This window comes from Magnolia sinica, chromosome 4 (genome assembly GCF_029962835.1).
Source record: "Magnolia sinica isolate HGM2019 chromosome 4, MsV1, whole genome shotgun sequence".
Taxonomy (NCBI): domain Eukaryota; kingdom Viridiplantae; phylum Streptophyta; class Magnoliopsida; order Magnoliales; family Magnoliaceae; genus Magnolia; species Magnolia sinica.
The window spans coordinates 15682176-15708613 of record NC_080576.1 but is presented as its reverse complement, the minus strand read 5'-3'; the positions used below and the strand labels follow the sequence as shown (position 1 = coordinate 15708613).

Sequence of the window (26438 nt, the reverse complement as noted above, 5' to 3'; positions counted from 1 at the left end):
CTAAACATCAGAATGAACAAGTGAAAAAGGAGAACTACTAACTTTATTAAAACTCAAGGGATAAGTAGTTATACAATGTTTGGACAATTGACAAATTTCACACTGAAAGTCAGAAATTGATTGATCAGAAAATAAAGCTGGAAGCAAATGCTTCATAAATGAAAAGGAAATGTGACCTAACCGGTTATGCCATATCATAAAATGTTTATTTGCTACTACGAGCTGACTCTGCAATACACATGGTTGAAGCACATTTGGAGTTTACAGATCATCGAGGATGTACAAACCATTAGCTTTACGTCCACTGCCAATCGTTTTCTTCGTTACCAGATCCTGAAAAAGACAATAAGATAGAAAAAAATGTAACACTACAATTTAACGACCGTGTAATGCTACCGATAGATAAAAAATTAGTAGTGAGTTGAGGAACATGCAACATATCAGAGAGTGGTAGAGAGGGGTTAGCATTTATGAGTCCTTTCCCAGTAACAAAAGAAAGAGATCCATCCGCTAACCGAACTTTATCTCTACCGGAACAAAGAGAATATGCATGAAAAAGAGAATGCATATCTCTCATATTTTCAGATGCTCCTGAATCGATGATCCAGGATGGGGAAGGAACAACGGAGAAGTGTTCACTGAAGCAAATGTACCTGATCGTGCAAAAGTGGAGGTGGTTGTCTTTTCATCAAACTGTGCCATTAGGACCCGGAATCGATACAGATCTTCTTAAGATATAGTAACACGATCAGATGGTGTAGCAGGAGGGCCATGATTCTGAATCAGAATCTCAGTAGTAGAGGCAGTCTGAGCGGACGGTGAGGATGCAGTCCGATTCGCTTGTAGCAAGATAGGCCCTTTCTGTGGAAACAACCCTTTCTGTGGAAATCCATTAAGAAAATAGCAGAACTGTTTAGTATGTCCATATTTCTTGCAATGGTCATAAAAACGCTGGAAGTTCTTCTAATTCTTGCTTGGGCGAGAAGGAAACATAGATGGCGATGATACTGTAGGTGTCACCAATGCTCTCCAACCCTGTCTGTTTACAACCATTGCTGCTTTATCTCTAGGCTGGATCATTTCATGGCCCATAGAGTAACGCCTATTTTTCTCAGAATAAATATAGGCATACACATCTCCTAAAAGTGAAAAATCATCTTTTCTGCTCAAAATTTGCACATGAGCAGTCTCATATTCCGGGTTCAAACCTGCAAAGAACTGATATACGCGTTTCTCTTCAATAAACTTTGAAAAAATCTCACCATCTTTGAGGCTTTCCCAATCAAAGGTCTAATATTGATCAAGTTCTTCCCATCTTTGTCGAAGAGTATTATAATACTCTGATAGGGTCTTCTCCCCCTTCTTAAGTTGGGAGGTCTCCACATCCAACTGATAGATGCGGGAAGCATTCTTCTTCTGAGAATATGTCTGCTGCACAAGATCCCAAACCTGTTTAGCAGTCTGCAGAAACATATATATATTCCCAATCTCCGGCTTCATAGAATGAAGTAACCAGGACATAACAATTGAATTCTCCGAATCCCATCATTTAACGGCTACCAAGTCTAATGTATCTGGTGCTTTAACTGCCCCTGTAACATATGTGATCTTCCCACGTCTAGAAATATAGAGCTTCGCAGATCTTGTCCATGTCAAGTAATTGGTTCCATCGAATTTAACGGTAGTAATATGGAGAGTCGGACTCTCTTTCTCAATTACGAGGGGCTGCGTAGAAGATAGAGGTGCAACAATAGTTTTTCCAACGAACGATCCGTCATCCTCTATTGAAAAAAAAATCAACAACTAGATCTTGGCACCAAAGAAATATATATATATATATAAATATAATCATATCAGTAAGCGTTGATTCAATCCAGATTATTAACCTTGGGAAAGAAGAAAAAAATAATACTAACCTTGCTTTGATACCAAGATAAAACTGAGAGAGAGAGAGAGAGAGAGAGAGAGAGAGAGAGAGAGAGAGAGAGAGAGTTGAGAGAAAGCTTTCTAATTGTTATTATTTTCATCATTATGTATATATGTATATAAAAGATTACACATGAAAGGACTATTACTCAAAGATAAAAACAATGACTATATTGATTAAAGAATCTTTGATTGTTTGGAGAATCCTTGATTGTAGTCCTTAATTGTCTGGAGAATTGTTGATTGTAATCCTTGATTTGATTGGAGAATCCTTGATTATAATATTGAAGATATACTTTAATATTTATTTATTATTATTATTTTTATCACTATAGTTACTGTGTTTTTATCTTTATTCTTGTTTGAGACATCTCTATATATGCCGCTACTGTGCATAACATGCCCGACCCGATCTCCGTGGAATCCGCCGTATGGTGAATGCGACATTCAGTCTGTCCATCAAATCTGATCCACCGTCTCCATCTAATTAGCTCCATATAAAACTCAGTCGAGAACAATGTAAATTCACACCTCAAACGATTAGGTAGGCAAGCTGTGGCCCACCTGAGATTCCCATCAGGTTTTTCCATGGAGTACACTTTCATCAGTCACACCTGATGAACAGGTGATTGGAAAATACTCACACCATGTTGGGCCCACTCACAAACCTCTGTATAGTTGGCGTCCCCTAGCATTTTACCTTTTGTGTGGCCCATCTGGGTTGTGGGTCGAGATGATTTCTTGGACCATGTCTTAACCTTGAGGGCTCACCTGATGGACGGAGTGGATGTAGTACACATAATAACGGTGGGCTCATAGATCCCTGGTGTTGTACTCGCTGCATTCGAAGAGGTGTCGTAGCGAATCCAGACAACCTGAGTCGACATCAACGACAATCACGTTCCTTGGCACATTCATTTGATGGGAGACGAACCAACGTAAGCAAGAAAGGCTAAATGGCTCATTATGGTTCGTTTTGCTACTGTGGCGGCCGAGGATACAGCGTTTATTCTTTCTACTGGGGGCCCACATGCAAAGATGGACCGAGGATTTGATCCGTCCATATTGTACTTACTATCATAAATAAGCAAATGCCTCTTAATTACGCATCAATAAATATTCTATCCCTTGATTTTTAGAGTTGAATGCAAGCCATTTAAAATTTCATGTCATTGTCAAATATTGAATACAGATAGTGACAATTGCAAGAATGCTTCCGGGGTTAGCTTCTGAAGTTAGTCCTCATAGTATAAATTCCACAACGTGGACGGTCCCGATCATTGGTCCACTAATCAATTGGGCGCCAGTGGGCAATAACACGCGCTGGATCCTTTTGAAGTATCCTTCGCTGCTGGTACTACGTTGCGTCCGCCCTAAATTCGTCTTTTTCGTTTTCTTTATTTCGTGTGCTATCTTAGCATTTCCTATTTTAGTGAAATCCAAATTGATGGCTCACGGTCGAAACTCATGATGATAGCCAATCCTGGCCATCAGTTCTCCCAGCTGAATGCCGGCCCTTGATATTTTCATGTTGTGCCATCTTGAAAGCAAAATATGGACGTCTGGGATCATCGGATCACGTTATTTGCCAACCATGGGCTACCTAGGTTGGTGGTCTCTCCTGCCACACCCTCTACATGTAAGGTCTCTGGCTTCCTAATCCTAGAGTACCGTGTCAAGAAACAAAAAGCAAGGGTACATATTAACACCTTAAACCTTTTTAATATAATTTTTTTCATCAAGGTACGTCATTAGTTAAGTTATTTTCAACCACGTATTTTCCTCTAGTTCTCTCTATCGTTAGGTACGTTAGTTTTCTCTCTTGGTTTTATATATATATATATATATATTATATATATATATATATATATATATATATATATATATATATATATATATATATATATTATTTCCAAACTGATGAAAATGCCTACCAACCATCCAGAGCATTTAACCTGGACGCGGATTGCATATGGTGCACTGTCGGCTCCCTTAATGTATGTGTTTAATCTCATGTGGGCCATAACGCGGGCAATAGTGATAATGAATACCCACCATTCAAAACTTTTTGTTGGCAACAGAAGTTTTTGGATCAAGCTGATGTGTGCTTTTTCCCTTCGTCCAGGTAATGGTACCGTTCAATCAGCACCATTTCTTATGATACGGTCCAAATTGTGATTTGGATCAGCTAAAATTTTGAGTTCAAAGCCTAAAAAGAGATGGCAAAAATGGATGGACGGTATTGATATACAATACATAAAGAGAAATTTACCACTGTAGACGCCACCTTTTATCCAGCATCTTTTATAAAGAATCCGAAGCTTAACTTACCAACTTAGACCTTGCACATACATGCAGCGAATTTGAGGACGAAAACACCCCCTTTCCAAAGTAGACCTATGGCTATAGATTATAACCGTAGCCATAGGTGCCATAAGCTGATCTATTTTAACACACACTCACCCCCACACACTCATCCATTTATTTTGATGGCTCATTTTAAGGCATGCTTCGAAAAATGAAGTAAATCCAAACCTTAGGTGGACCACACCATAGGAAATGGTGGTGATTGAATACCCACCATTAAAAACCATCTTGTGGGCCACTGGAATTTTTATTTGCAATCCATCTTGTCGATAAGGTCGGAAAGACTTGGATGAAAAGACAACACAAAGAATAGCTTGATTCAAAACCTTTGTGACCCACAAATTTTTGGATCTGCTTTATTTTAGGGTTCATGTCATTTGATGCTGAAGTCAAAACAGGATAGTATGCATGATTTTAGGAACACTTAGCTTGATATTGCATTTGAAGCATCCTGGAAGATTTATTATTTCAATGACAATTTGGAATAAGATGTAAATGACATACATAACTAGGCCGGGTTTTGCAATGACTCAACCTACATTGTAATTTTCAAGTTGATTTTCTTTGATTAATTTTGATGTATGAGCATGTATCTTTATCTAGATTCATGTTAAGAGGAAAGGGTTCCTTATAATTAATTATTATGTCAAGCAGGGTGCATATCTTTGTCAAAGCTACTTGTTTTCAAAGGACAAGTTAGGTCCTATCTCTTACATGTTTGTAGTGTGCTCTTCTTGGTGACATTTCAACCACAGTTAGCTGGTTTGTACATATTTCCATGGTATTGGTTCATGTTTCATGATTCACTAGTAGTGGCCTGAACCTCACGATTGCTGGATTGAGCCTTGTGCTAATTTAAAAAGTGAAGTGGCCCTATTGAAATCCAGACATATGTTGTCGCTTGATCTTGTTGCTTGAGTCTTATACCTAAAATGCAGGGGATTCAAGCATGTTAGTTCTTAGTTTGTAAAGGAATTATGGTTCCTAGCCATCAAGCATTTGTTGAAGAGTTAAGACTTGTGTTCATGTGAGGTCCATGGTCCAATGGTCCAAAATTTGAAATAATGAGCCTTAATGGCGGAAACTGGAAATTGATCGGGGCAAACTAGAAATTGACAGGGGCAAACATGAAATTGAGCGGGGCAAACTGGAAATTGCGCGGGGCAAACATGAAATTTAGTGGGGCAAACATGAAATTGAGTGGGGCAAACATGAAATTCAGCGGGGGAAACTGAAAATTGAGAGGGTGAACATGAAATTGAGCAGGGCAAAATAGAAATTAAGTAGGGCAAACATGAAATTGAGTGGGGGAAACTGAAAATTGAGCGGGCCAAACTGGAAATAAAACGGGGCGAACTTGAAATTAAGCGAGAGAAACATGGAATTGAGCAGGGCAAACTAGAAATTGAGCGGGGGAAACATGAAATTTAGAGGGGAAAACTGAAAATTAAGCGGAGCAAACATGAAATTAAGTAGGGCAAACTAGAAATTAAGAGGGGGCAAACTGAATTTTGAGCGGGGTAAACTTGTAATTTAGTGGGGGAAACATGAAATTCAGCGGGGTAAACTGAAATTTGAGCGGGGTAAACATGAAATTTAGTGAGGAAAACTGGAAATTGAGCGGAGCAAACTGAAATTTGAGAGGGGCAAACATGAAATTTAGCGGGGAAAACTGGAAATTGAGCGGGGCAAAGTAGAATCCTCCGATGAGTGGGAGAGGAAGTGTTCAAGTTCCGAGTTCTATTGCCTAACGGCGCCATCGCAGACTTTATGTTATATGGACTTGGGGAGAACATGTTCATCAATGAATTTATTAGTGTCGTGAGAGTAGAGTTTGGATGATGATTTTACTATCCAAACTTGGGGTAGTTATTTTGGTTACCGTTTATGGTTTTATGATGATGTTTTTTAATAAATCCACTTAATATTTTTTTGCATGTTCTTATTTATCCCCCTAATGAGTTTGCAAACTCCTCTCTATTTTATTAATTTGTTGTGAGAAGATTATGTTGGTAACAATGTTCGAATTATCTCCGATATTATCAAAATATCTCGATCTTATCGATATCGCAACATGCGCGATGTTGAGTCCACAATCTTTCATTTTCTTTCCAATTGTTGATGGAATTCTTGCTGAAATATCATGTATTGTTGATATTTTGCAATGTTAATGCATGTTTGGATGGAAGGTTGGATGGTTAAATATGTTACCATCTGATAGTAAGCCCTGCATTAGGGTAATAAAGTTCTCTAAATGACTTTGATGGGAAAAAGCTATGCTTACATTCAGTTTGAATGCATTGGATCAAGATAGCTGGTGTGTATGTAGAATACATTGTAAATAGGTCTCAAACCACTTTCACCAATCTTGTTTGCAGGATCGAAGTTATTAGTGACAACTTTAATTTTTCTTAAGTTAAAGGAACTAATTTGCAGATCTGGACCTCTAAGTTCTGTCCAAGAAGAAAACTTAGATAAGAGAGAGCAATTTAAAAAGCAGATATTTTTTCTTTTTTTTTAAAGCATTATATTCTTGATCAGTCACCCAATAGCCCACATGCCTATGCACAAGACTACACAGGTAAACATAAGTCTGACAAGCAAGATATACGATTTATAATATTGAAGAGTTGTTGATGATCAATTAAACTAGTCTTTATACTAGACCATATGAGCTAATTAGCGAAGGACTGAAATTCAATTATCATTTCAATCATTCTAGATTGTAAATGTGGTTATAACTCTCTAGTTTCATGCTTTTAAGAAGAGAGTTCCATTTCAAGTATCGTTTTTATGCATTCATTCTTGCGATTTTTTCTGTTGTCTAATTTCTCTTTGATAGATGCAAATGGTTACACTCACACTATCAATTTACATTTTGTTATGGTGTCATAGTTCATTTTTAGACTGTTGGACATTCATTTTCTGTCATATCCTTTATTTATGGAAGAGATCTTAATGTCAACAGGGATCTTACAACTCAAGACTTGAAAGGTTATATAAACGATCAGATAAATCTTCTAACAAACTTGGTAAGCCTGTAAGTATCTACTTACTTTATGTTATACACTTTTTTGTGGTTTCTGGTTATCAGTGATACTATCGGCAATATCGATATTGTTTCTGTATCCCTGGCTAACGAAACTTGTAGCGATACCGATATTTTGAACATGGTGGGTAATAGTAAGTTAGCACCCTACACTAGTTGGTAATAGCAAGTTAGCACCCTACAGTTTAAGCAACAAGCACGAGAGAGTATACTTATATAACTAATATGTTGCTAGCTATTTCGTTAGGACTTTACATATGTGACAGCTGCTTTTGTCTAAGTATCAGATGACTATGTATATGTATGTGTATGTATATGTGTTGGCAATAGGAAGTTAGCACCCTACACTTTATCTATTTCTAACTGTTTTAAATTTTGTATTTTAGAAACCAGGCTTGTTATACGTTTAAGCAACAAGCACGAGATAATATCCTTATATAACTAACATGTTGCTAGCTGTTTCGTTAGGAATTTACATACATGACATCTGCTTTAGTCTTTCGTCCCAACTACTATGGTATATATTCACCTTGTCAAACCATCATTTCAGTTTACACCTAGAGGTTGGGTTTGAGATTACAGCAGAATATTCGTCACCTGCAAAGATGAATTGAAAAACATATCAAACATAAAATTCACAAGATAATCATAGTGTACAAAATCAGACATGATTGAAAACAATGTAGCATTTTATGAATTTAAACAAGCTTTATATGAAATCGAGATAGAAATTGAGCGAGGAAATACCAGAATTTGAGCGAGACAAACTATCAAAATAAGCGAGGCAAACTAGAATTTGAGCGAAGCAAACTAAAAATTGAGTGGGGCAAACTGGATATTAAGCGGGGCAAACTAGAATTTGAGCAGGGCAAGCATGAAATTGAGTGGGGCAAACATGAAATTCAGTAGGGCAAACTCGAAATTGAGCGGGGCAAACTGAAAATTGAGCAGGGGAAACTAGAAAATCAGCGGGGCAAACTGAAAATTGAACATGGCAAACATGAAATTGAGCGGGGCAAACATGAAATTCAGCAGGGCAAACTGGAAATTGAGAAATGTAAGCTTGCTATAATATAGAACTCGATTAAATAATAGAGGACCGAATACTCACGTTCCATAATAGATAAGAATGATACAGAACTTAAGGAAATAAAGAGTAAGTAATACGTTAAATTTTTAAATAAACAACTAAAGAGAGTAAGCTTATATGGATTAGGGCTTCAAAGATACGAATGACTTCATGTGGTGCTCGTTAAATTCAGTGACGCTATCTATCATGGAATTGAGTGAGGCAAGCATGAAAATTGAGCGAGGCAAGCTAGAAATTGAACGAAGCAATCATGAAAATTGAGCGAGGCAAACTAGAAATGGAATGAGAGAAGCATGAAAATTCAGCGAGGCAAGCTAGAAATTGAGGGAGGGAACCTATAAATTGAGCGGGGCAAACATGAAATTCAGCAAGGCAAACTTGAAATTCAGTGAGGCAAACATGAAATTTAGTGGGGCAAACATGAAATTCAGTGGGACAAACATGAAATTGAGCGGGGTAAACATAAAATTCAGTGGGGCGAACATGAAATTCAATGGGGCAAACTTAAATTTCAGCAGGGCAAACATGAAATTGAGCGGGGTAAACTGAAAATTGAGCAGGGCAAACATGAAATTGAGCGGGGTAAACTAGAAATTGAGCTGGGGAAACTAGAAAATCAGCGGGGCAAACATGAAATTCAGCGAGGCAAACTGGAAATTGAGCGGGGCAAACTAGAATTTCAGCGAGGGTAACATGAATTTCAATGAACATGAAATGCAATTGAACTAGACTAACACATAACTGAGATGTAATTGAACTAGCCTAATGTGAATTTCAATGAACTTGAAATGTGATTGAACTAGCCAAATATCAAATTCATGTATTACTCAAGGAATTCAACCAATCATGAACCGGGAATATCGACAACAACTCAAGCATATTACCCAGAAGTAGGTTAAATGGACTAAGAACTCTTGAAATTTGAAATCATTTTGATCAGTATGTTTTTATCGCGCTGAGTTAACTGATTTGGGCCGACCTTGACTTGAATGTATGTGGACTATCCACGACATTCATCCATTTTTTCATCTATATTAAGGGTTTGAGCCCAAAATCGTAGCATATCCAAATATTTGGTGGATCATATGAAAGGAAACAGTAATTCAACTGTAGAAAGCTCGCTATGGAAGCGAATTGCGTAGTACGTAACTCACTACGCTTAGCGTACTGAGTAAACCCTGTGAGGTCCACCATCATTTATGTATTTTATCCGCTCCGCCCATCCATTTTAACAAATAATTTTATGGCTTGAGCCCAAAAATCTAAACATATCCAATGTTTAAATGGACCACACCACATGAAAATTTTGAATTGAACTTCTACTGTTGAAAATTTCTTAGGGGCCACAGAAGTTTTGGATCAAGCTTATAATTGTGTTTTCTATTCATCCATGTCTGTATGATCTTATGAACAGGTTTGATAACAAACAAACATCACTGTTGGGCCTAGTATGGTTTCAACGGTGGAAATCATTATCCCCACTGTTTCCCGTGGTATGATCCACTTAATCTTTTGATATGCTTCAATTTTGGGCTCAACCCCTTAAATTAGATGGAAAAACGAATGGACGGCATGGATAGACTACATACATTCAAGGTGGGGCCCAATTGAGTTTACTCAGTACGATAGGAGCATACTGAGTAACTCAGTAAGCAATCCGATTTTGCTTGCTACACCCCACAATGATGTTTTATTTGCAATCTATCATGTTCATCGGATGATGTATACATAGATGAACCAAGAGCCCAGATGCAAGCTTCATCCAATTGGCAATATATTAAAATATACCTGTGATGCGTGCTTTCTTCAGTGGACCGGGCATTTTTAGAAGATGAGAAAATGCTGATGTATGGAGAGGATGCAATCTAATGGGAGAATGGTGCGATCCAGTGGAGGGATTTTCGTGCCGGAGATTTTTTGTCTTTCTTAGTGGAAATGGAGTGAGGAAAGGGGGTGAAAGTAACATGAGTGAAAGCAACGGCAGGGAAAAAGAGGGGTATTTTCATCCTCAAATTCGCTGTCCGCACATGCAAGGTCTAAGTTGGTAAGTTAAGTTTCTTATACCTCGTAAAAAAATGCTGGATGAAAGGTGGCGTCTACAGTGGTGAATTTCTCATATATAAGTTGAGGTGGGCTCCATCCTCAGGGCCGCAACGTGAAACCCAATGCCGAATTATTCGAAGATGTTTTAACCTGCGGCATAGACGGACGCGAATTGCCTGTGATCCTAAGACCTCATATAATCGGAAATTACGTGGGGCCCACAAAGATTTTGTAAATAAATCCACTCCGTTTATCAGTTTTTTAAGATAACATAAGGATAAAATATAAAAAACAGTCAGATAGAAAACTATCTCCAAAAATCAAGTGGACCACACCACAAGAAATAGTAAGAATTGAGTGTCTACCGTTGAAAATTTCTGGGGGGCCACAGAAGTTTTGGATCAATCTAATATTATTGTTTTCACTTCATCCAGATCTTTTTGATCTTATTAACATGTTGGATGACAAATAAAGATTACTTTGGACACTAGAAAGGTTTCAACTGTCAAAATCAATATTCTCACTGCTTCCTGTGGTATGGTCCACTTGAGCTTTGGATATGCTTCAATTTTTGGGTCAATGTCTAAAATTAGATGAAACAACGGATGAAAGGATTGGATAAACCGAATGTAATTGGAAGAGTGGGTACAGCCTGGAAATCACATCAACTGGATATCCTAACGTCGACTGTCCTGATTGTATGATCGGTGGATTTTGTCATGTTTGGAAGCGGATTGCGTACTGAGTAAACTCTGTGGGATCCACCGTGATTTATGTATTTGATCCACCCCGTCCATCCATTTTAACATTTAATATCAGGTCTCAAGATAGAAAACTATCTCCAAAAATCAAGTGGACCACACCACAAGAAATAGTAAGAATTGAGTGTCTACCGTTGAAAATTTCTGGGGGGCCACAGAAGTTTTGGATCAATCTAATATTATTGTTTTCACTTCATCCAGATCTTTTTGTTCTTATTAACATGTTGGATGACAAATAAAGATTACTTTGGACACTAGAAAGGTTTCAACTGTCAAAATCAATATTCTCACTGCTTCCTGTGGTATGGTCCACTTGAGCTTTGGATATGCTTCAATTTTTGGGTCAATGTCTAAAATTAGATGAAACAACGGATGAAAGGATTGGATAAACCGAATACATTCACGGTGGGCCCAACTGAGTTTACTCAGTAGGATAAAAGTGTACTGAGTAACTCAGTACGCAATCTGATTTTCCTTTAAGCTGTTGCATATGGAGCTCTGTAGGCCCATCCTGATTTATGTGTTTGATCCACACCGTGTATCCTTTTGTTCAGATCATTTTAGCACATAAATACAAAAACGAAGTAGATCCAAATGTCAGGTGGACCACGCCTGATGAAACAGTGGTGATGAACGCCTACCATTAAAATCTTCTTATGTGCTACACAATTATATATATATATATATATATATATATATTTCTCTTCATCCAGGTCTGTGTGACATAATCAACAGGTTGGATGGAAAAATAAACATTGTGGTGGGCACTACGGTGGGCCCCAGGAAGTTTCAATGGTGGCCGTTCGACCACCACTGTTTCCTATGACATGGTCTAGATCTTCCTCTTTTTTGGACCAGTGCCCTAAAATGATGCGGAAAAAGGGATGGATGGCGTTGATATATCATGGTAGGTTCAGAGCACTGACAGGTAACCATATCCCTGCTTCTACATAATCTGCTGCAGTGATTTTTTTTCCTTAATATATAATACCACGTTTACATCTACGTACCTATTTAAATCTTATTAATCGACATCATTAATTGGTCAGCAGTTTCATCATTTTAGGAAAATTCATTCTTTAGACTGAGAAACATGAGAGAAAACTTACCAAAAATACTTGTTTGATAGTAACTTGATTAATGAGGTAGCTTAATTATTATTGTTATTATTTTTAAAGTATTGGGATGTAAATATCAGATTAATGTATTATTATTTGTAAAATTTTGAAAAAAAATAAAACAATAATAATAATCACAAGATTGGGGCCTCGAGGGGAGTATGGTGTCTAATGTCTGTCAACATGTCGTTAACTTATTGTATGTTATTGCTTTTTGACTAGGAATTTCATGCACGGGTGGCTGCATGTCTAATTAACACGAGCTCCCAAGCTTTCTAAATTTAAAATTTCATGGGTACCAATAGGCCACTACAATCCAAGGGTTCACCTCCTTTTGCCAGAGGGAAAGGAGAAAGTTCCTGGTCGCAACAAGAGAGTGGATTTTATATATATATATATATAAGGCTGTGCCGAGTCGAGTTGAGGTGGGCCAAGCTTGGCTTGGTTTGTCCGTTCTCTTCTCGAGCTCAGCCTCGAGCTTACTATTGAAGCTTGGCTTATTTGCCAAAACTTTCGAGTCGAGCTCGAGGCGAGGTAATGGATCGAGTCGAGGCGAGCTTACCTCGAGTCGAGTCGAGAGCTTTCTCCCAACCTGACCCAACCAGACCCGACCCCCAAATCAAATATTTAATTAATAACACACACACACATATATAAAATATTAGATAAAACTATAGATGGTACTTTGTTGTTGATATGAGAGAGAGAGGAGCTCGAGCATGGCGGGTTAGGTAAGGAAGGGAAATGGTATGAGAGAGATGAACGGGCACGATAAGGTTTATGTTTTAATTTTTTTTTAATTTTTAAATATAATATAATATACATTAATATAATAATAATAATATATTCGAGTCGAGCTTAGCTCGTGCTTCGAGCCAAACCGAGTTTGAGTCAAGTCAAGTCAAACTCCACTATGCTTGAACTTGACTTGTTTTAAAAACGAGCTGGATCATATAAAGGTTGGCTTGCTTTGATTCATCGTTCGAGTCGAGTCAAGTCGAGCTAAATCGAGCCAAGCTGAGCGAGCTTTTTGAGCTAGCTTGGCTCGTGTACAGCCCTACATATATATATATATATATATATATATAACAGGTGGGCCCCACAGAGTTCTATGTTGTAGAGGATTCCAGTCCAAAACTTTAAAAAATAAAATAACAAGGGTTATCATATCTCCATTTGATTTTGGATCGATGATGACCCTAGGTTGATCGTAGTATTGTATATACATTTAGAGCATATGCAATAATAAGTAGTCAATGGTCATAGGCGACGGCTTATGAATGCATCAGTAGAAGTTATTTTCCTTCATTAAATCTGAATCGTCCACATTATCATCCTGATCACCAGTGAGATTGTAAGCCCTTTTTTCTCCCAACGTGACCTATATAAACGTCTCTCCTCTCAACATCCAAAATCACTCGAGACAGTAGCATTGAGTCTCCTGCTCTTCTCCAAACACCTCTTGCATACTTGAGAAAGTAGTGTGGAAAGAGTAGGAAGAGCCAAGGCCATGAACATTGAGGGCATTGAGAGGATGGAGGAAGGAGTTCCAGAATCATCATCACCAAAGGAAACCCACAAACGCACTGTCAAATGGTGGCTCATTGCCCTCAACTGCATCCTCACAGGGGTAGGGGCCCTCTGTGGCCCACTGCTTCTACGGCTTTACTATCTCCATGGCGGGAGTAGGAAATGGCTAACCAGCTCACTGCAGACAGCCGGCTTCCCTGTCCTCCTCATCCCACTCTCCATTGTCTACATGCGCGAACGGGCTCGTGGGATGCAATTCCTGCTGGAGCCCAAGCTCTTTATATCGAGTGTGGTGATCGGACTCCTCATGGGTCTCGATAACTTCATGTATTCGACGGGTTCTTCATTCCTTCCTGTCTCCACATCCTCTCTACTCTTCGCCACTCAGCTTGCTTTCACCGCATTCTTCGCTCTCATCATCGTGAGACAGAAATTCACTGCCTATACAATCAATGCCGTGGTGTTGATGACTCTCGGGTCTGTGTTGCTTGGGCTTCGCAAGAGTGGTGACCGTCCTGCGAATGTATCTAACGGAGAGTATTTGCTGGGTTTCATCATCATTATCGGTGCTGCCGCGTTGCTGGGATTCTCGTTGCCATGCATCGAGCTCTCTTACGCCAAGGCCAGCAAACCCATCACTTATCCGGTTGTGATGCAGTTTCAGTTCTGCGCAACCATGTCTGCCACCATTTTCTGCGTTATTGGGATGATTATTAACAAGGATTTTCAGGTAAGGAACCTACTCATAACTTGCTAATGGGACTCATGCACACATGTTGAAACGTGGCACACGTCTGTGAGCTCTGAGCCATTCATCTGAGTCAGCCCGACCACACTTGTACGAGACGTGGGCCATTGGCCCACATGATATTAAAATAATTTCTTGTGATAGAGGGCCCACCACAATAACTTGCTAGAAGGACCCATGAGCCTGGTGCAACCCTATTGAATATAAAATGAATAACCATCTATCAACCAAGATACACGTATGGCACGCAAGAAGATTAAACTGGCCTTACCTAGGGTGATGAATCCACACAATGAGCGGCTAGGATCTGATACTCGTCTGCCACATCAGCATGTGATTTTTTTTTTTAATGGTTGATTTTTTATTTTTTATTTTTTTTTAAAAAAGAAAGGTGGGAGCACACCACCTGTAAGTTCATTGGCAAAGCAGAAGAAGAAGCTAAGTGTATTGTTCTAACGATTTGCATCTTTCATATGTGAAGGCAATTTCAAGGGAGGCAGCAGAGTATGAACTTGGAGAGGCCAAGTACTACCTGGTGCTGCTTGGGGTTGCTGCTGTGTTTCAGATGGTATTTGTGGGAACTCTCGGCCTCGTTTTCTGCGTTTCATCTCTTTTCGCTGGCATCCTCAGTGCCACTCTCCTCCCTATGACGGAGATAGCAGGGGTCATCTTCTTCAAAGAGAAGTTCACAGGAGAGAAGGGAATGGCTCTGGTTCTCTGCCTTTGGGGCTTCACCTCTTACTTCTACGGTTCCTACAAGTTGAACAAGAAGCAAGCAACCCAAGAAGAAGAAGAATTCAAGTAGCCCTAAAAATTCAAACACAACCAAAAGCGAATCCAAGTAGCCCTAAAAATCAAACAGAACCAAAATCAGTAGTGGAATGTGTTTCAAAAACAAGATGCGTATGCATGATCGTAATTAGCCCATGCATGTTTTGTAACTTGTACGTGGACGCCCCCTTTCTTGATTTATATTGTTTCTCCTTCTTTTATAATTCTTTTCTAGGAAATTGACCGTACTTGCCTCGAAGTTTGGGTCGGGTCAATTACCCGGAAAGCCACGTCATTTCATATATCCTTAGAAGGCTATCCGGATCTTTTGGATTTTGTTTCGGACAAAAAATGCCCCTTACCTTAGTTCGAGACTTGTACGGTTCTGGAATGAAGTAGAAGTCACCTGCTATTGCAACCCCCGAGAAACGGACGGATCGGTTACTCCCCTAGGCACCAGCCAATGGGTGGTGCTTGGTGGTCGCAGGGACCCACCACCATGTATCTGTTTCGTCTATGCCGTCCATATATTTTTTCAGATCATTTTATGGTATGAGACCAAAATGAGCTATATCCCAATAGAAAGTAGACCACATCACAGGAAATAGTGATGAATGAGTGTCGTAGACCATAAAAATGATCCCTCTCATTTCTTGGATCAAGGTCTTAAATGACGTATCAAAACAGATGAACGATCGTGCCTTTCACTGAAAAAACAGATGAACGGAATGGATGTAACACATACGTCATAGTTGGGTCCATGGCTGGTGACAGTGGGAGTAGTCAATCCATTCTCCCCCGGAGAATACAGAAGAATATATGAGTTTGGAAGGGCCGAATGTAGCCTTTCATTTTATAGACCTTCTTCTTCTTTCCTTTTCACAGGAAAGTGAAGATCCAGCGACTAACTTCTAGAGAGGGACGTTGTTTCTCCTTGTCTGAAATTCTCGTCCACTACGAGATTTGTATTTTTTTTGTTCTAGGCATTTTGATAAGGTAAAGGAACATCAGAGTCGAGAAGCTTCTTATCATGTGAAGGGAGCTTACTGTAGGGCACACCACGATCAAACGTACACCATTGATAGTTTCCCTAGTAGAAAATCACAACTTCACATTTTCAAACCTTCCACCCTCCAAGAAATCAAACCTCAACCACCTTCAGTGACAACCACGACCCTTCACGTGTTCAAAAACACGACCTAGACAAAAGATCATGGTTCCCGGTCCCCATGCACATCCATTGGACATTAGATCTTGGTTGTCATGTTATAAGGATTGTGATTTTAGTTATCATGTTACATGGGTCGTGGTTGTCATGCCATATGGATCGTGGTTGTCATCTTATAATGATCGTGCCTTTCACTGCCCAGTGAATCACGACCCATTTTTGTTGATAACCACGACCCTTTGAGTAGTTCGTGGTTGTCAATCACGACACTTATATAACTATGAACCATGACCCATATAACATGTCAACCACGATGCAACATAGAGTTAGCACTTTAACGCTTTCTTTGAGGTCTTCAAATCTTCTAATGGCCCCAGCTTTCGCTTTCTTTGTCACGATGTACCTCTCAATCCAGTGCAGCCTTTTCTCGTTAAAGTCCTGGTCGTGAAACCAAGCAGAACAACTCTGCTCAACTTCTCTCTCTGCCTCAGAGAAATTATCTCCGAGTTGCTGGAGTTTTGAAATTGTCTTCAGAATTTTCCGTGGAGGCCGTTGATCTTCAGTAAGATCGACAACATCCCTGAGGAAAGGAAAGGGATCACCCATAAAGGAACAACACAAGAAGGACTCGATGCCTTCTTCGAATATCTCCTCCATTATTTTGATTGAAAGAGCAAAGAAATCCATGGATGCTTAAGGTGTTGCAGTAAAGATTCTGTCTGGGACTAGCTTGTGAAAGTAGTTTGAAACCCAAGTACCACTTTTAAAGGCTAGTGAAGGAGTGATTAATGTGATTAGGATGTCGTGCGACTATTGGTTTTCCGATGAATGCGAAATGAATGCGATTTCCTGAAAAAGAATGTGACATTATTACCGAGCGGGTAGTGGATATGACGAACAATGGGTCGTAGTTGTCATCCACAATGGATCGTGGTTGGAAACCACCACACAGTGTCTATGACAACCACAACCCTGTTGTGTGCTCGTGGTTCACATGCACATTGGATCATGGTTATCAACCGCGTTCGATCGTGGCTTTCATGAATACTGGATCGTTGTTGTAAATGGATTGTAGAATGTGCCTGCCAACCATGATCCATGTACCGTGACAACCACGACCCATGTAACATGAGAACCACGACTCGTATCAGCTGACAACCACAACCCGTCTAACATAAAAACCATGACCCATATTACATGACAACCACGACCCAAATGATTTGGACCTTGCTATAAGCATTCTAGTTCGATTTGGCTTATGAAAGTAATTTGAAACCCAAGTACCACTTTTATATGACAACCACGGCCCTGTCCTGTGATCGTGATTGACATGCAAACTGGACAGTGGCTGTATTCCACGTCAGATCGTGGTTTTCATGAACAATGGATCGTTATTGTACATGTGTCGTAGAACGTTGTTGCCAACTACGACCCATGTAATATGAGAACCACGACCCATAAACCGTGACAACCACGACCCATGTAACATAAAAACCATAACCCATATAACATGACAACCATGACTAAAACGAGTTCAGTGACAGGAAAACCTCAACCACGACCCACTATGGATGCCAACACCCAAATGCTCGAGATACAAATGAATAGGTCACAATTGGCGTCGATGCACTTTCGTCCCTGTAGGGTGAGGTTGAAGTTGATGATGACTTTTTTTTTATTGTTTGCGATAATGTAATGTGAACTGTAATATACTTATTGATTCATGAACCTTGGTGCATGTTAACCACGATCTAACATAGATGATTACAACGATACATTGTGCATTTGAACCATGACCGTAGAGGAAATCATCAACTTAAAAAAGGGTCGTGGTTGCCATAACGTATGCATCATGGTTTCCATGACATATGGATCTTGTTTCTCTTAAGGTCGTGGTTGTCAACAATGATCCAACATGGATGACAACTACGATCCATTACATATATGAATAACGAAAATATAAACATGACAACCATGACCAATATCAACTACGAACAATGCTTCATGTAGACCACGACCCATACTATACAAGTCAGTAAAAGTAACGTGCACATCCATACAACAGTAACACAAGTAATTTTTGTATATATTACAACACTCATTCATAAGACAGTAACACAGGATCACCTGACAACCACAACCCCTATTACACGACAACTACGATCCATCATAACTGCAACCCATATAACATGATAACCACAGCCAAAATGTTCTTTTTACAAATCTATTATGTTTACCACGCTCAATTTCTATGTTGCCTTGCTCATTGATATTCAAGATAGACGTCTTCATCCCACATTATCTGCCGCTTAATTCTATGCATTCTTTTTGCAAATCTTTCAAACTCTACTCTCACAGCAACAATAAATTCACCGACGAACATGTTCTCCACATGTTAATAACTACACATATATATACATGAGATTTTTGATATATACGTATGACATGTCCTAACTTTGATGGGTTGTTTAACATCACAACAGCGTCACATATAACTACACAGCCCCGAGCAATATAACATGACAACCACGATCCTTATAGCCTAACAACCACGACCTATATAACATGACAATGACGACCATAATTATAGTACAATATGGAGAGCAGCTTGGTTCAAGAAGCACCCGGCGAGTCGGTGGAGAATGTCTTGTTTTATCCCGATCAAAAATTCCGTTGAGAAGGTCAGGCTTAAACAAGACATTCTCCACAAACTCACCGGGTACCCCTTGAACCGTGCTGCTCTCCATATGTACTGTAATTATAGTCGTCATTGTCATGTTATATGGGTCGTGGTTGTTAGGTTATAAGGGTCGTGGTTTAAAAAAAAAAAGGGGGGGTCGTGGTTGTCATGTTGTATTGCTTGGGGTTGTGCAGTTATATGGGACGTTGTTGTGATGTTAAACAACCCATCAAAGTTAGGACATGACATACATAGATATCGAAAATTCCATGTATGGCTCATGGTTGTCATGTTGTATGGCTCGTGGTTGTCATGTTGTATGGGTCATGCCATATCATCGAAGAAAACTTTTCTGCTGGCAGGGTGCTTGTTGAAATTGTCGATTTGCGCAGGAGTTCGGAAAATGGCTTCAGAGCTTCCTGTGGAGGCCTTTGAGCTTCAGGGAGATCGTCAACGACCTTGAAGAAAGGAAACAGATAACCATAAAGGAAGAAGGCTAGAAGGATTCAAATATCTCCTTCGAGTCGGAAATACTGGTAAGATCATGATTCATACTATATCAGAGTAAGCGGAAATATTGACAAGTCCATGAGTCAATCGATATTAAAATACGCAATACAGATCAGCTATGCAAATGAGGAATCATAAAGAGCCAAATATTAGATGTCGATGATGCAATGCAATATACAATTTCTAATGAGTTCACGAATAGCGTCAGTCATACCTAGACCACATAAATGCAGAAACACAGTAATCTAAAAAGCCATATGCCGTGGATGTAATGCAATATGCGGTGTGAATGGAATGACCATGCTGAAGTGTAAAGCCGGGATGATAGTAATAGTATCGCAGGCTATAGGGTCTATCACAAAGGATTTCTATCCAAACCAGTTCCATACTTAAATTTGGATAGTCAGACTCAATGTGGCTCCTGATCTCAGGTTAGTTGCGTGCCCCAACTGAAATCCTGACTATTGCGAAGGTACACGTAATAAATAGTTACGCACCACCAGCCCGAGTGGGTAGTGAATGAATGAATGAATGAGTATGTAACTCCTGCTCAATAAGTCCACATATCAGTACAGTTCACCTTTGGGATCATCACTGGAGTCCAGTACACTCTACATGCAAACCGCCACCACTGACGTACGACCATGCAAGTGGAAGAGACCTCACTATCCGTTTGGCCAGTAGTCAGCCAATATCTACCTGGCACGTCGATAGCGGACCCATTCATGAGCTGGTCAAACTTAACCTAGGTATGCCCCCTACCCTCGGGCGGGTAAAGCTACACCCCCTCCCAACCGACCACGACACAATGGGAGACGAGGCCTCCTGGTATTCGGCACTCGGGCGCTCATGTATCCACTTGGTCTCGATGTTGGGGCGTCCTCTGGTACCAAGAGGGTTTAGAAATTTTCACCTAGGGCCATCTATGGCAGCCTGATGCTAGAACAGATTTTCGGTGTCCCATACGGCCATCCACGATATGCCTGTGGAGGCTACGGTCCTGATGTCGCTAGGGCATACAGTAATCACAATGCAAGATGCATAAGTCATACAATCCAGTCATGCATCAATCCTGCGCATACCGTGCACTCATGTGAGATAACCTCCGCCTATCAAGGAGTCTCATAACAGCTTGCCCAATGACATATGCAATGGTCAACCACATCTCATAACAAACATGCAGATGATGCGTATGGGCATGTATCATGATGCTATGTTGTCATATACTCATAATCAGTATCAACAACTGACATCAACAATCTGGCTCGACAATGTGGACATTTAATTAACATTGCCCCTAAGGAATAACTCACATAGGGCCTAACATATAGTGGACCCATGGCCTCACACAAGGACCTAATATACAACACCATGAGCCTCACTCAAGAGCTTAATACACATCATGATAGGCCTCTCACACGGGAATCATCACAATGGGCTCCATCGCATGACCCTCTAATGCATCACAATGGGCCTCATCACATAGACATTATATTCATCACATTAGGCCTTAAATACGGGCTGCATATACATCACATAGGCCGAATACACACCACAATGGGCCTTAACTACGGGTCACATATACATCATATAAGCCTCGACAATCGGCCTTGGCAATCGAAATCAGCCTCGACAAATTGGAATCGGCCTCAATACGCGGCCTCGACAATTAGAATCGGCCTGTACAATCGGCCTCGACAAATTGGAATCGATCTATAATCAGAATCGGTAAACCGGTCACAACAATCGGAATCGATTGATAATCAGAATCGGCAAATCGGTCATGTTAATCGGAATTTACAATCGGTCACGACAATCAGAATCGGTAATCGGTCATGACAATCGGAATCGATTCATAATCAGAATCAAAAAATCAGTCACATCAATCGGAATCGATAATCAGTCATGACAATCGGAATCGATCGATAATCAGAATCGGTAAATCGATCACGACAATCGGAATCGGCAATCGATAATCAGAATCAACAAATCGGTCACGTTAATCGGAATCGGTAATCGGTCACGGCAATCGGAATCGATCGATAATCAGAATCGACAAATTGGTCACGTTAATCAAAATCGACAATCGGTCACGACAATTGGAATCGACAATCGGTATTAATGTGAGTGGCCTAACAAGGCCTAAGGGAAGGTCACAATGTGGACATTAAACCGTCATTGTCCATCAATGTGGACATTTAACCAACATCGCTCCCAAGCAGTGACCCACATAGAGCCAAACATATAATGGGCCCATGGCCTCACACAAAGGCCTAATATACAATACGATAGACCTTACTCAAGGGCCACATATACACAACAGGTGGGCCCTGCAGATGGGTCTCAAATACATGACATGTAGGCCCTACACATGGGTCTCATATGCACTAAATGGGACACGTATCTGGGTCTCGAATATATCAAATGGGCTATGTATCATGGGCCTAATACATATCATAATGGGCCTTGCCCATAGGCTGCGAATGCTTCACAATGGGCCTTGCCCATGGGCCTCAAATTCAAGCAGATGGGCCCTATCAATGCGCCGCGCCAACAAGCCTCATATACGTCAATGGGTTGCACCAATGGGCCTCATATACAACAAGTCGGGCTGCATCATGTGGGCCTCAAATACATCAAATCGGGCCGCATCGTGTGGGCCATAAATACATCAAATCGGGCCACATCATGTGAGCCATAAATACATCAAATCGGGCCGCATCATGTGGGCCTCAAATATATCATAAAGGGGCTCTCGAATGGGCCCAACATACATCACATCAAGGTGGGGCCCACACATTAAGTAAAGGTCATTTTAGAGCATTATCAAAAATAAATCCCATAGAAAGATCAACTGGGCCATGCCACAATAACAGTGGGGATAATGATTTTTACCGTTTAAATTCACAGGGCCCACCATTTTATTTTCCGTCCAACTAGATCATACGGTCACAAGGACTTGAGTTGAATGGAAAAAAAAAAAAAAAAAAAACAAATGTCATACTGATCGAAAACTTCCGTGACCCAAAAAGGGTTTCAATGGTGGACGTTCAATCTCCACTGGTTTTGCGGTGTGGTCCACCTGATAGACAACGTGAATAAAACACATACACTATGCGGGACCCACGGAACTTGCTGACGCCAAAGCAGCAGCAGCTGCATGACGCGTGGGGCCCTCATAGATGAACGGTTGGGTATGCATGCCTATGATCAGGCCCACCTACCTTGCTGACGTCATTCCAGTAGATGGCTGGGACCCACTGACGTCCATGCAACAGCTGGCTGGAGTGAGGTGGACCAGCCAATCAACTCCCATCAGGTGGGTCCCACGTGGGGCCCACCATAGTATAATATATATATATATATATATATATATAGAGAGAGAGAGAGAGAGAGAGAGAGAGAGAGGAGGGGACTTCAACATCCAGTCTGAACGGACGACTTGGATAATAGAATGCATACATCGATTTGGGCCCCACCTCCACACGTACAACACATGTGGGGTGGGTCCCATATTATGAAATGGATGGACGGTATAGATGCGACACCTGCACGCATCATGTGCCCACACAACTTGTTGACGCAAGTGCAGCAACAGAACTGCTGCAGTCCCCGTCACATTGATTCCATGTGTGGGGCCAACAGCGTAGATAAAACACATAGATGACGGTGGATCTCACGTCCTCAGGTGGACGGTGTGGATTACATCATCCACGTGGGGTCCACACACAGCAGGTGGGGTCCAGTCCACGTCCAGGGACTGGACGGTTAGATAGGGCACGTATATTAGGTGGGACCCACAGAACTTCTAACGTCACACACCAGCTATATAGCTGTTAAGGTACACCGGCCAATCAGCTTGGTGGTCCCACGTATAGCGCACCAGATGTACCTATATGGTATATAATATTATATTATATCTATTATATATATATATATATATATATATATATATATATATATATATATATATATATATATATAAAATCCAGCACCCACGCCCACGCCCTGACTTTTGGACGTATGCAGGTGGGCCCTGCAGCTGCCATCCAGCAGCATGTTGCAGATGGACGTCCTGGATGAATCACATGCTCACGGTGGGTCTCACTTAGTCGTGGGTCACCCAGGGAGTGGCCGACCCTCATCCTCTCCCAATCAGGTGGGCTGTGAGGATAAAACAAATACATCAGGGTGGACCAGTGGCTGGGTAGACCCCTGCCCGCTGGATTTGACCCATTCTTAGGCTCATACCCTAAATGATCTCTCCATGGGTGGTGTGGATAAAATACATGCATCATAAGTGGGCCACACAATCAAGAGAGAGAGAGAGAGAGAGAGAGAGAGAGAGAGAGAGATCGGTTGATGGAGGACCCCACCACTATGGGTCCCTCTTTGATACAATAGATACATCAAGATGGATCACAAATCAAATAAATGAAATCACCCACCTTCAAAACTACTCCTTATTCCGCATTAGGGTGATCTAGCTCCAAGGAAAAAGAATCAATGGTTGAGATTGGATTTTAGAGGTTGGATGATGGGGTATGAAGCTTCATGGTGGATGGAAAAATGGAGGAAAAACTTGGACGTTGGGAGTTCTTGGGATTGCTTGGATAATGAGAGAGATGAGAGAGAGTGATGTAAGAAAAGTGATGGGAGAGAGGGATGATGCGGTGATGAGAAAGTTGACTCTTTTTTTTTTTTTTTTGAGGGTTACTTTTGTACTTGGGAATGGGAAGAGTAATGGGTGTATTTTTGACATGTGATGTGATTAATGTGATGGATTCTCTTGGGTTTTGTAACGTGCGGCATTTTTCTCAAACTGAACGTGGGCCCACATCTTCTAGCTTAGATATCGCATTGGCATGCGAGACGCGGTGTTGGAACCACGGCGACGGCATGATCGTAAGGGTATAAGTCTCGGGTCGAGCCGACTCTGAAATACAGGACACGACTCAGGGCTGCGCGCAAATGCCAATAACAGATTGCGGGTCGCTGGAATTCGATGGGGAGGACCGCGGAAGCCTACGGAACAGTACGGGATAGGATACGGGTCTCACATCCATTCCGTTTATCCATTTTACGAGATCTTTTTATTGCTTGATCCCAAAAATGAGAGGTATATAAATCTCAGGACCACACCACATGAAAAAAATAGTGGTTGGATATCCATCATTAAAATCCTCCTAAGGCCCATTGTACTGTTTATTTGACATCCAATATTCTGATTAGGTCATACAGGCCCAGATGAAGGGAAAAACAAAAATCAGCTTGATTCAAAACTTTTATGGCCCCAAAATGTTTTTTAATGGTCGACGCTCTTTCAACACTGTTTCCTGTAATGTGGTCCACTTAAGATTGTGATATACCTCATTTTTGTTCTCATAATGTAAAATGATCTGTAAAAATGGATGGACGACATGGATGAAACACATACATCATGGTGGGACCCACAGAGCACAGACCTCCAACCATTAGCTGGTGTCAAGGGGAGTAGCCAATCTGTTTCCCCTTCCGAGGCCTTTCTTCCCAGTCCTGATGCTCGACTTTAATGTGTTAGGTGTCGCAATAAGGATTCTGGTTCAGATTGGCTTGTGAGAGTAATTTGAAACCCAGGTACCACTTTTATAGGCTAGTCATTCAATAGTCAATGAGCTGATTCCGAAGGGTCACACTGATTTTAAACGGTCGTACTAATTCCTAAGCATTGCGCTGATTCCCAATGGATTATGTGGAAGAAGCGACTTTAATGTGATTTCCTGAAAAATACTGTGGCGGTTGTGGTTGTTACATTATACGGATCGTGGTTGTAATGTTATATTGGTCATGCTTGTCATGTTATGTGGGTCAGGGCTGTTACGTTAAATGGGTCGTGGTTGTCTGCTAATTTCCTGTGGAGTGTTACACCTCATAGGCTGGTCACATCACAGGAAATCAGTCAATGATAAGGGAAATATAAGAAAATAACCACGACCCAGATAACATGACAACCACGACCCATATAACATGGCAACCATGACCCATATAACGTAACAACAACGACCCATATAAGATGGGTCGTGGTTATCATGTTTTATGCATCGTGGTTTCCATCCCTGTTTCCTCCAATCCCCGAAACAGCGTTGGATGCAACCACAATCCAATGTGTATAAAAACCACGTTCCAATGTGTATGTGAACCACGATCACATGACTAGTCGTTGTTGTTATGTATAAACCATTGCCTTTGGATCTTGGATAGATTTTGTCCTAAGACAGATTGATACATCAATGTTAGAACTAATGGGATTAATTATTCAATTGGAAATATAACGTAACAACATGACCCATGTAACTTGACGACCACGACCCATATAACATGACAACCATGACCACAATTACAATACAATATGAAGAACAATTCTCTTCAACGGTCACCTAGCAAGCTGAAAAACTTAGTTGAGAAGGTCCATATAACATGGTTCGTGGTTCTCGTGTTATATGGGTTGTTGTTCTCATCTGATATGGGTCCTGGTTGTCATTCTTATTTCTTTTCATCCATGATCTAGTGTTGGATCACAACCACTATCCAGTGTGCATGTGAACCATGATCACGCGACCGGATCGTTGTTGTCATACACACTGGGCTGCAACTCGCAACAACGATCCATTGTGGAAGTCAATCACGACCCACTTTCA

At 40.7% G+C, this 26438-nt stretch overlaps 1 protein-coding gene across 1 annotated transcript; it reads left to right on the top strand.

Moving 5' to 3' along the window:
- The first annotated feature begins 13786 nt into the window (after positions 1-13786).
- On the top strand, positions 13787-15583 carry LOC131244381 (purine permease 1-like). The gene is made up of 2 exons (XM_058243998.1): positions 13787-14614; positions 15114-15583. The coding sequence occupies exons 1-2, from the start codon at positions 13865-13867 to the stop codon at positions 15435-15437; spliced, it is 1074 nt and encodes a 357-aa protein (XP_058099981.1). The 5' UTR covers positions 13787-13864; the 3' UTR covers positions 15438-15583.
- The last annotated feature ends 10855 nt before the right edge of the window (positions 15584-26438 follow it).

Excerpts from the sequence above, each read along its gene's own strand:
- LOC131244381 (XM_058243998.1), top strand. The coding sequence starts at position 13,865 with ATGAACATTGAGGGCATTGAGAGGATGGAGGAAGGAGTTCCAGAATCA. Across the intron at positions 14,615-15,113 it reads TTATTAACAAGGATTTTCAG|GCAATTTCAAGGGAGGCAGC; the intron begins GTAAGGAACCTA and ends TCATATGTGAAG.